The sequence below is a fragment of the Pseudomyrmex gracilis genome, unplaced genomic scaffold (assembly GCF_002006095.1).
Source record: "Pseudomyrmex gracilis isolate BER0280 unplaced genomic scaffold, ASM200609v1 scaffold_41, whole genome shotgun sequence".
Lineage (NCBI taxonomy): Eukaryota > Metazoa > Arthropoda > Insecta > Hymenoptera > Formicidae > Pseudomyrmex > Pseudomyrmex gracilis.
Genome location: NW_018020625.1, coordinates 940,148 through 951,991, shown reverse-complemented (window position 1 = coordinate 951,991; position 11,844 = coordinate 940,148). Strand labels below are relative to the sequence as shown.

Sequence of the window (11,844 nt, the reverse complement as noted above, 5' to 3'; positions counted from 1 at the left end):
CATTATTTAATATACGCACGCGCGCGCTCATGCATAACGCGCGCATCGTGCAATCTCGACCCGGCGATCTGTGTGCGTACGTGTGCGCACGATACAGAGAGGATTATAAAAAAAAAAAAAAAATAAAATAAAAATAAAAATAAAAAGTAAAAGACGGGAGGAAACTAATGGAAAGGTTGAAGAGTCGAATTAAAGTTACTTGAACGGACGTCGCGCGCGTGTACGGCCGCTTATATACATTGTGACGTCAGAAGCGCGAGAGAAACATCACACATGTGAATTTTTCCTCCGCATCGAGATAAATGAGGCTCTTTTCTGTGCCGTCACTCGCGAGAGAGATGTGTGAAACTTAATTTGCAGTCATATCCTTCGCACGTTTCAAAAAACGTATATTCCGCTGATTAACGCGAAAAAAAAAAGCAGCAAACCGTTTCGCTCGTGAAACCAATTAAATTACTTTTCGCGGAGAACGGTTCGTTAATTTTGACATTTTTTGAATAAAATTAACAAGCAACAACAAAATGTACAATATATTTGTATCACACATAGTTGTCGTACGCGTTCCGCTATGCGATCGTGTTCATATTTTACACGCTTAATTTTTTTTGACCGCGCGAATTTGACTCGAGTCACGTGTAAGAGAGTCTATCGAGACTCGAACGTGTGTTCCCGAGACTTTGTCCGAGTGTATATATTCCATAATGTACAATCCGTCATCGGCCGTGGTAACGGTACACACCAGGTGGATGATTACCTGCACTTTGCGTTAAGATAAATAAGCCTCTCTGTATCGGCGCTTCCGACGAACGAACACGACGTAGATTCTTTTCTCGGTCATGCGTTACGACATTTTACTCGGGCAAAGTGGTGTGTGGGGGGTGTGTTTTTTACGTACGTGTGTGTGTGTGTGTGTCGAGCAAGCTATATATGTGTGAAACTTTCAAGTGGAAAACATTTGTAAATAAAAATGTGCGGCTTAAAGTTATCAATCGGATTATGCGATTTCTATTTTTTTTTTTTTTTTCGTTATTTTCTGCTTGAAAAAAATTGTATTAGAAACGATTTGATATTTGAAACGTCGTTTCAGTGTGAAAGAGATTGTCTTAGTACGTACTTTCGCTACACACCTGGTTGTGTGTGAGACAGTCCCGAATAATTATCCCCCAGCATCCGTTCAACCACCCTCCCCGAAAGTTTGTTGCGTGTGTATACTCACCGGAATGATAGCGGCTCTCATTGCGCGTTAGTCTGCGATTGCCGCGTCTCGCAGCCGCCGCCGCTGCCGCTGCCGCAGCCGAGTTCCCGGTATTCCCTGTGGAGCCGCCAGATCCCGGGGGACTGGCGATCCCGCCAGGCACAAGCCGACCGCCTGCATGCAACACAACAACAAACAACGACACATAGACAAAGAAAAGGGACGCTACGAGGATACAACTGGCTGCAACAAGGCGCCCAGTCGTCGTCGTCGTCGTCGTCGTCGTCGTCGTCGTTTTTGTCGTCGCGGTCGTCGTCGTTTGGCTTTTCCTCCCAGTTTCGTCGCATCCGAACATCAGCGAACATTTCTGCGAATTTGGCGCGTTTCAAAATTCGCTGCGATCGATCGCGCGCGATAAGTAAATCTCGACGAGATTCTGATGACATTTCAGCGAGAAGCGGGGAAAATCCAAAATATTATACGAGAGGAAGAGCGAAAGTTTTTGAAAAAAAAAAAATTATTTTTTCCAAATTTTATCGTACAAAATTCAATTCAACAGACGTTTCGTCCGAAACTTTTTACGAAAAGTTCGTTTTCGTCTCTCTTCTCCGTTCGCGTTAACGCGATTCTCGAAAACAGATGCAGAATTCTCTCCCGTGGATCCCCGCGCCGAGCCCCGAGGACTCTCGAAACGACCGCGAGGGTCAAGGAGTCCGCGGATCTTCTCCCGGCGTTTCTCCAAAGCGGTTCTAAGTACTTGGGGTCCCTCTCTTGGGGGCTTCGTTCGCTCGATTCCCCGGCGATGCCGCGCGATGTACACAGAGGGTGTTATTTATCCGGATGCGAGGTAACCGCTTAATTGTGCGCCACTGACGACTGGTCATTCCACCATCAGGGATGCTGCGACTCGAGTGAGTGAGTGAGTGAGTGAGAGAGAAAGAAAGAGAGAGAGAGAGAGAGAGAGTATGCGACTCGTATCGATCGTCCGTACGGCTCGGTGCAAAGAGGGTCGGAGGAGGCGGAGGGCCGGTTGTTCGCGCGTGGTGGCGTGATTCTGTTTCGCGGAGAATAATGTACGCACGTATGTAGTCGCGAATTTTCGACGCGCAAAAATTCAATAGCTAAAAAAAAATTGAGGAAAAAAAATTGAAAAAAAAAATTGAAAAAAAAAACGTCCTACCAGAGGGTTCGTCCTGTGTCGCCGCGTTTTTTGCTTCGTCTGACGAAAGTGAGAGGCGATCGACGGCCGCAACGTGTGCGCGTCTTTCTCGACGAGATTCCGTGATATATCCGAGAGAATTCCTATCCGTGCGACGTAATCTTGCAAGTGTACACAGATATCTCCGTGGTATGCAATGTATATCGAAGGAAGTATAATCTCTATTGGACCAGGGAGCGGGAAAGAGGGGGAGAAGAGGGACGACGACAAGTCGGAAAAAAAATGGTCGAGGTGTTGCGCCGCTCGCGCGGACACCGTGACGCAGTCGGTTGAATAGCGAGAATGCCGATGGATGGCAGGCAGGCAGGCAGGCAGGCAGGCAGGCAGGCCGGCCGGCTGGCTGGCTGCAATCTTGAGTCACCCGAAGGTGGAACAACCGGTCTCGGCTACCGCCTGGCTATGTCAAATTACAAAGGTATCTAAAGGTGCAAAAGCGTCTCGAGGCAACACACGCGAGACACAAGGGAGTAAAGTAAGCAGGCGCAAGACCAACACACGAAGATAAAAAACGTATGTACAGGCAAAACGGACTCCGTTCCGTGTGTTCTCGCGCAAGAGGACCGTTCTTCAACAACCCGTTGTTCCATTGCGCGCGGAAAGCAACAAAATTGGACAAGTACAATCGTCATTCCAAATTTCTATTTTTTTTTTTTTTGTCGTCAAGTCGGAGAATGCAAAACAGATCAGAAGCGACGATTGATGATCATCTCACTTCGACAAGTACAGGTTTACAGTACTTTTTTTGAACAAAAACAGAAAGAAAAAAAAAACTATCTTAAGAGACAATTTCTAATTTCTAACGCGTTACTGGTGCGTTCTAAGAGACAAAAACAACCATGTCATTCGCGTGACGTGAAACGAAACGACGGAACGAAATGTGACGCGATTCAAAAAAAAAAAAAAAAGAAACAAAAACGCTACGCATTCTAATCTAATTAGGAAGTCTAATCGATCTAATTATCTAATTATCGTAAGACACAATCTAATTGTAATTCCCAGAATTAAAGTGGCAAAGCTGTAATAACAGGTATACTGGAAAAATATCACAGAAGCAAAAATTGCGAGACACTCAATCAATAAAAAAAAAAAGAAAAAAAAACGAGCTGAGGAAAACGAGCTTTCTCGTCGCGTTCTGAAGGCGCGCATAGATCGCCGGCATACACATCGCGCAGTTGCGTGGCGCTACCTGAGTGATAGCGCTTCTCGTTGTGCGTGACGCGCCGTTGCGTGCGCCGTGCACGTGGCTGCGGTCGACCGCCACCGCCATAGCCTCCTCCTCCTCCTCCTCCTCCATCTCCTCCGCCACCTCCGCCGCTTCCGTAACCCGTTCTCTCCAGCCCTCTACCGCCGCTGCCGCCACCTCCACCACCGACACCACCATTTCCAGCCCCTACGGTCCACACAGGCGCACAGAGAGAATGCACAGAGCCGGGTGCAGCCGTTTGTTTGTTTGTTTGTTTTTTTTTTTTTCGATTCTTAAATACTCGCTATTCTCGTTTTCTCACGTTTTGTCACCGCGTGATTGTTATTCGCAAAAAATTGTTTCCATCTCTCGCGACTCATCGGAAATTGATCTATTTTTTTTTTTTTTTTGCCGATACGAAATATATAAAACTTTACGTTGCAACTTGAGAAACGGAGCGGCGAATATTTATTTTGTGCGAATTACGGGTGAAAGTGATTACGCGCGGGGTAATAATGGTATATATAAGCAACTCCTCTTGGATGTATAATAGCGTGGTGTTTGTGGTGTGTGTAAAAACGTGATAGTTAAAAATACCACACCGCGCGCGCTCGCGCGACTCTACGACGCATCGTTGGCGGTTGCAATTATTGTTACAACGATGATGATGATTCATTTCGCTTCTCTCTCGCGCAAAATTTTGTGCAAGACAGGCGTTATTATATATTTTTTTTTTTCCGCTTGAAATCGCGTTCTCTCGGAAGGAGATTAATGTTAAAAGTGTGTTTTCCCGTTACTCGACTCGCGGCTAGAAAACTGTCGCTATGCCTTCGAACTCACGACAATGGCAGATGCACGTAGCATATAACGAGCGGATAACGCGGAAGCGCTTCTTCCGCGTGCAGGTACAGTTAAACTTGCGAGCCCCGATTGCAGCGGCGTTCTACCCGATAGCAGCTGCGGGCGCAAAGGCGCGTCCAACCTATGCGCGCGGGACGAGCGAGCCAAGAGCGCCTCTTCTTCGCGAAGAGAACGGTAACGCGATTAAAAAATTTCACACACAAACGGGTTTTATTTTAACGCGCGTTAAATAACCGCATTTCAATTCTCGTCGTTCTTGCAACGCGCGATCCCCGATAACGATTGCGTCGATCGATCTGTGTATTTTATATATATATACGACACTGGATTATATTTTAACATCTTTATGCGCGTATCTCGCAATGCGTTAAAATAAATTTATGATCATCGGAAATGAAGTCGCAAAATGTACTTGCAAAAGATTTAAATCGGTAGATATAATCGGAGAGATCGAAAGAGACGGACAGAAGTAGCAGACCTTAGAGAAATAAATTTCTTTCGTCGACACAAATGACGCGTTGAAACGTGGTCGGCAATTCCTCCCGTCTCCGGTAATTTGCCGCGCGATAAGACGCGAATCTCGCGACAAGTCGCGCGCTGTAACGGTTGGTAATACGACTCCGTCCGGCGTTACACTTCGGCGTTTCGCGACAAACGACGCGGAAACGTCGACGATTTAAATGTCGACGAGATGTCTGACAAGTCTACCGAGAATTTTCGTACAAAGTGCGAAATCGATCGAATCGATACGCGACGAGCGAGAAAATTATATAAAAAAAAAAATAAATACATAGAAAAAAATACCACGCGGTGTTGCACACACGCGCGCGCGCGCGCGTTTGATATCGCAATTTTATCTCTCGGTGCGTTCCCGCGCTAAACTCGCGTGGCGCAACCGGGAACGGTTGCGTCGCCTCGCTCGTGTGTGCAACGTGTGTTTACAAGTGTAAAACCGACGCGTGCCGCGAAGATTGCGCTTCGTGTGCCTTCCTTTTACACACATACAGCATTTATTATAGTGTATATACGTACGGTATTGCGCGTTCGCCGCGCTGTGCACACAATGAGGCGCATGTCGCTTGAGAATCGGAACGCGATTGATATTGCGAGCTCGTTTTCGTTCCCGATGGCGCAACGCTCCGCACACGCCAAGAGATGCGACGTAGGGATAAGAACCCTCTTGCGAGTTAGAAACCGCGCAATTGTTTTTTTCCCATCGTCCTCCGACGACGGGATATTGCTTAATTGTCGCGATGACACTTCGCCGATTGTATATATATATATATATATTTTTTTTTTTACTACACGCGGAAAACAAACACAATTGAAACAATCTATATCCGTAGATTAAATGATGTGCGATGAAGTTAGTTCCAAAAAAAAAAAAAAAAAAACTGAGAACATTAATGTGAAAAGCCCCTGGTTGAAGCTTTTTTTTAAATAAACAAAACGACACTAGCTTCTCGGTAAATGATCGATCAGAATGCACATGCGGCGGCGATTAAAATGCGCGAAGATGCTCGCGGTAATGCGTTTTCACATCGGCCAACTTCTCGTTCGCCGCGCATCGCGCGAATATAATGCGCGATGACGATAATAACGATGATGATTATCTCTCCCCGCTGGGGGGAATTTCTTAATGAATTCCAGAAAAGCGAAACACACTCACCTATCTGCTTCGAAATGTACGGCTGAAGTAGGCGCGTCCGTTTCTTTTCATAACCCTTCTGCGTGATATCTCCTGCAACGGGAAATGTGACTTAATTAATGATTTAATTAAACGACCAATCAGCGCGAGTTGTAATTTCCATTCAACCGCGTAATACAACATTACACATTTCGCGCCGTAATATTGCGCGAGCGTTGTACCGCAATATAAATTTTCCGGCGTCTGTACAGTTCCGGTGTTTTCTAATAATAAACTTGTATTTTATTTATTTATTTTTTTTTTATTATCGCGCTCTGTGCAATTAGCGAGAGAAGCACGTGTTCTTCATTTTTTTTTCTTTCTTTTTTCAAGTTTGTGCGCGCGCGTTTCTCCTTTTCCATTTAAACTGGAAAGTGTATAAAGAGGGAGAGAAAGAAAAAAAAACACCCGTGATTAACGACCCGTGGCAATCAAACGGGTGTTTTCAGGATTGAATTTTAGATCAATGCACGCTCGAGTGCCGATGCGCGGTCCGATGCTGACACGGCTCTCAGCGGGGCCCGGCCGTGCCCCGCGCGCGCGATGTAAAACTGGTTGGTGCGCGCGTTTCGTCACGCCTCGTAACTCGAGAAAACGTCGAAGAATCGATCCCCATAACGGCCGCGAGACACGATTTTTCCACGTTCGCAAAACGAAACCGGGCCACCGCGATTATGCTAAATCGCGCGATATTTCGATTCCCAACGTCATATCGATGGGAAAACCAGACCAGCCGATCGTGTATCGGCGACGCGCGCGACAATTTGTTCGGAAAAAGCGCGCTCGGAACCGGGAGTCAAACGGAGAGAAAGGCTTCAATTTGTTCAGAAAGTAAAAAAAAAAAAGAATAAACGCGGACTTTAAATTCGGGAAAGTTGTGGAAAGAAAAAATTGTGATCTACACAGTTCGAGTGTGTGAAAAAAAAAAAGAATGCGCGGCGCAAGTCATCGCGCCTTTGAAGGAAATGGTAGCGAAAGCTACGGTGGGAGATATATACGTGTGTGTACACATGTATCTCTCATGAACTCGCGCGATCGCAACAAGCGTGCAGGATTCGTAATCGAGCAAGAAGTCTCATCGAAACCAATCGCGGAAAACGTTACGCAATTATAAACGTCCCGTGGAATAATACAATCGCGAGCAGAGGATAGATAGATGTGCGATACACGTTAAAGCGGTCGTAAATCGCTGCGATTCCAATTGCGTTGTTCCGTTCTAATCTAACGTGTGACGATCCGAACAATCTGCGGATTATATGCGCACACGTTATATAAGTTAAACTTCCTCGTCGTTTCCATGTTAACAAATTGTTTTGATAATTAATAAAAGATACAAAAAAGAAAAAACCAAATGTTATAAAAAACCAATTGTTATAAATAATTATTTTCGTTTTTCTCGGTTTTACCGAGCGAAGTTGTCGCAGTTCAGATCCTTACTAGGACGTTTCCTCAAGGACGAACACTTGCGCACGAGGAACACCGGCTGACCGGACGCTCTTCTCAACTGCGATTTTCGACGCAGAGGTCTTCTCTTGATTCCGGATTTTTGTCTCTTCAGATGTTGCTGTCGTTGCTGGGAAAAGTTGACGTTCTTCTTATTGCGCTCGTTGAAGCGATCGGCGTCATCGTCCTCGCTGTCGGTCGACGAGAGGCACCTGTAGCCCGTGTTGGAGCTCTCGTTCTTCGATCTCTCCTTCGCAACGCCCTTGGCCAGAAAACTGAGGAATTGACTGCTGGCGAAGTAATTTCCGGAAGTCGTCGCGCTCGTCGCTGTCGCCGTTGACGCTGTCGTCGTCGTCGTCCTCGTCGCCGTTGTCACCAGAAGCTTCCAGGTAGTACCGCGCGCCAGAAGCCCGTTGGTTCTCAGCTCCTCGGAGAACAATTTGTCCTCGTTGAAATCGCTGATCTTCGGAGCCGGACAGGCCGACGACGAGGACGATGTGGCCGAAAAGGAACCCAGGGACGAAGAGACGATCGAATTGAACGCGTCATCTTCACGGCGTTCGTTGAAGTCGCCCGACAGCAGAAGCTTCTGATCGTCGAACTGGTCGTCCGACACGTTCGACGACCAGTCGTTGATCCTTTCGAGAATCAGATCCTCGTCGTCCGGGAAGTATCTGATCTCGCGCCAGACCCGTCGCTGGCGTCTCGAGCGACGTCTCTCCGGCGGGATGAACAATACGGGACTGTTGGCGCGAGCCGCAATTGCCGGTTGATGATTCTTCTTGCTTAATCGTTGAGAGCCTCTCTTGCTGCCACGGCGACGCGAACTCGAGCGTCTGGACGCGCTCGTTCGCTTGAAGTAGCCTTCCGCGCTGACGCTGGGCGATGGTTTCGGCGTCTTCCGACGGAAGAGACCGTTCCGCGACACCCTGCAGTGCAACAAGCGCAGCAATTGCGATCGAACGTTCTCTTCAAATATCGAACGACATTTCAGCACCGATCGATCAGTGAAACCGATTGCAAAAATTCGACGAACCCGTTGATTTATTTCGTCTTACGCAACCAAGATAAGATCCGGACTTTAATTTAATTAGCGGTAGGTCCGCAACCGCGCAAGTTATTCAAAAAAAAAAAAACACTATCGTATACTTTTTAGCAAAAAAAAAGAAAAAATTAAAATAAGTGAAAGCTTTTAAATAAAAAAAATTAATTAAAGATTAATTGAGGATAAAAAATTATTACGATCGATTAACAAAATCTTTTCCGTTTGATTTCACTGATCCATCGTTTTTTAAATCAACAAGACCTCGCTCACCCTTGCCGGAAGTCCGCGAGTTTGGCGATCCTGAGAGAAAAACCGAAAGACGACGACGACGACGTATCCTTGCTGACAGGCTTCTCCGGCGCCGAGACCGTCCTCGCGACAGTCGGTTGCGGTTTTTTTTCTTTCAGGGCGCTGTCCAGCGAACGGTGAACGGGCGAATTCGCGATGGAGGGATACGAAGCCGGTACCGAGACCGGCTGCGCCGGCACCGTTTCTCTCCAAACCCTGCCGAGACTAATTCGCACACTGGGCGGAGCCTCCGCCGTGGATTCCTGATGCGACGTCCAAATAGTATCGTGATGATCGGTTGTTTCATTTCGAGCGTCATCGGCGGTCTCGATCCTGAAGGGTTTCGGTTTGGACGATAAAACAGGCGAGGCATCGAGCTCGAGGATCTTGAGATCGTCGGCGATTGAATCCGCGTCGATGTGCTTGGTGACCTTGACCTTGGACCGCTGAAGCGAGTCCTCGAGCGAATCCTCGTGAAGTTTCTCGCGGGAAGATAAGCTGACACCTTGAAGCCACTCGTCGTACGTGATCGAGTCTCGACTCAGGGAACGCTCTTGATTCTTCTTCGGTTCTTGCTCCTTGATTTGAGCGGGACCGATTATCTTGTCTTGATCGTTGACCGTGAGTTGCGTCGTAGATGTGTCGGTGGCGGATTCCGTGTTCTTTTGAAGACGGTTCTGACGTCGTTTGCCCCGGTCCAGGTAGCTCTTCCTAATTGAGATTCTTTTGAAGGACTCGCTGCGCTTGAAGGAGGGCTCGTTGCGGTCCTTCTTGCGACCCACGAGCCTCCTCAGGTTCTCGAAGGAGAGGGGCCTCATGAGGCAGCGCGAGAATCCAATCTCGGCTTGCGGAAGTGGGATCGCGCTACGCAGATATTTATGTTGCCCCCGAGCGACGTCGGATATAATGTTCGGGCGGTTTGAGAATCAATGGGCGCGAATGTGTTTGCAACACGACCGAACGGCGTTACAACAAGAAGAAGAAGAACGACGAAAAAAATAAATCGCGCAGAGAAAAGGATCTACCTACGGAGTAGGTAAGAAAGAATTCACTCAAGATTGAATGAAAATCCAGGATGCGGAAAAGTGATGTCGTCGGTCGAAAAACGGGCGGATTTACGAATTCTCCTTTCTCAGGTGTATGTATCTTCGTTTCTCCGTCTCGTTCTTTCTCCTCTCTCGTTTGTTTCTCTTCTCCTCGCCCTCCTGGCCTCTCTCTGCCCTTTCGCTATCTGTGTATTCTTCCCCCGCGCTCGCCCTTTCTCTCTTTCTCCTCGTCCCTTCTTCGTTGCGCCTACACGCCTTCGCTAAGGTGCAACACAAGCCGAGGTCTTCCAGTCCCTGGACGATCAGCGTGGCTTTCCTTTTTCGACGCCAAGCTGCTGCGCCGCTTCTCCTCCTTCTCATTGCCCTCCTCTTCCCTTTTCTTCCGTGCCTTCGGCACGACCGGGATGATCATTCTACGCGAAAGGATTCGGCGCGGAGATTGCACGAGAGAGTCCTCTCTTCTTCTCCACAGAGTCAACGCACTCTCGTTACAATATTTTCTCACGCGGAAGACAAACAAACGCGCTGCGACGATCGGCGGTTTTCTTTTTATTCGGTTTTTTTTTGGGGGGGTTTTTTTTACAAACTCGGAGAAACTTCTAACAACGGCAATTTGTTCGAGGATAATCCATCATCGTTGATCATCGATTCGCGCAGATTCATTCCGATCGTGATTGCTTTCGGATATTTTTTTTTATTTATTTTTTTTTTTCCCCTCGGTAGCGTTCGATCGCCAACGCGCCATAAAAGCGAAGCGCCGAAATTCCGTCCGAGCACTTTCTCTGCGCCCTCGGATGATTACGACATTTCTTTCACCCCTTTCCCCTCGGTCGTTCCTTGCCGCGGATCAGATCTCTCTCTCTTCTGATGATCCGAGCGCGAGTTTGCTCGGCGTTAAGAAAGTTTCCTGACCGAATCTAATTTGTCTTCTCTCTGTTTCGCTAATGAATGAAGAAAATAATCTCTCTCGGTATTTTATCACCAAATCAGATCGAATGACTGCGGATTCTGTGGGACTACTACTGTGTCCCGGGAGAGAATATATCTCACTGCTTGTGTGTGTTTCACTTGAACGTCACGTTGTGTTAAACACAAAGATGAATTTTATCACCGTGGTATCTCATCAGCTATTGCCTTCGAGATTCGATTTCTCGGATGAGAACGCGATCCGATCACGCGAATCTTTGAGAAGCTGTTTGAAAATGCACCACCTTGCACCATCACACACACACATGCACACACGCACACACACACGCACACACGTACAACAACACCCTTGTGATATCCCGCCTTCGCGTTCGAGGCGAGCAAAACAGCCTCTCACTCGCGGTCGTGTGATCACGACACGCGAGATCGCTCGTACTCGCGCGTGCGTGAAACTCGCGGTTCGAAGTCGCGCGCGATCTTTTTCGCGAAAAAAACAAAATTTCATCCGATCGTCGAGGAAACGACGAGGATGAGACACAACTTTTTCCCGATTGTGGAAGATTTTCCCGGTGCGAAAACTTGCGCGCGCGCGAGCACTAAGCTCCGGGAAACGGAGCGCGCGACATACGACACGACGGCTTCGGCGCGCGTCCGCGCGTTCGAATTCGCGCGACGCCCGCTTCGTCTCGCGCGTCGTCGAGGCGCGTACTCCAAGTCGCGTCGAATCACTGGCATTTTGCGCGCTCTCGGCCGCGAGCTCGGGCCGTTCTCTCTCTCTCTCTCTCTCTGTCTTTCTCTCGCGCGCGTGCGAAGGAAAGAAAGAGAAAGAGAGAGAAAACCCGCGGGTGGGAAGCCGGCTCGCGCGTGTAAAAGTCGTCGGACGGAGTAGGCGAGAGAGGAACCGAACGAATCGACGAGGAAGAAAGAGAAAAAGACACGGAGGAGAGTGG

At 47.9% G+C, this 11,844-nt stretch overlaps 1 protein-coding gene across 3 annotated transcripts in view; it reads right to left on the bottom strand.

Annotated features, from left to right (window-relative positions):
- Nucleotides 1–11,844, bottom strand: part of LOC109852954 (disco-interacting protein 2) — a 28,441-nt gene that overhangs the window by 10,803 nt on the left and 5,794 nt on the right. The window contains exons 1-4 of one of the 3 annotated variants that reach the window (XM_020424598.1): nucleotides 8,904–11,531; nucleotides 7,583–8,517; nucleotides 6,128–6,199; nucleotides 1,217–1,369 (exon numbers count right to left, since the gene is read on the bottom strand). In XM_020424598.1, coding sequence (XP_020280187.1) covers nucleotides 1,217–1,369; nucleotides 6,128–6,199; nucleotides 7,583–8,517; nucleotides 8,904–9,739 — 1,996 coding nt within the window. In that variant the 5' untranslated portion in view covers nucleotides 9,740–11,531. Of the gene's footprint in view, nucleotides 1–1,216; nucleotides 1,370–6,127; nucleotides 6,200–7,582; nucleotides 8,518–8,903; nucleotides 11,532–11,844 lie in introns of those variants that run through there. The other 2 variants (XM_020424599.1, XM_020424600.1) reach the window with 2 other exon arrangements.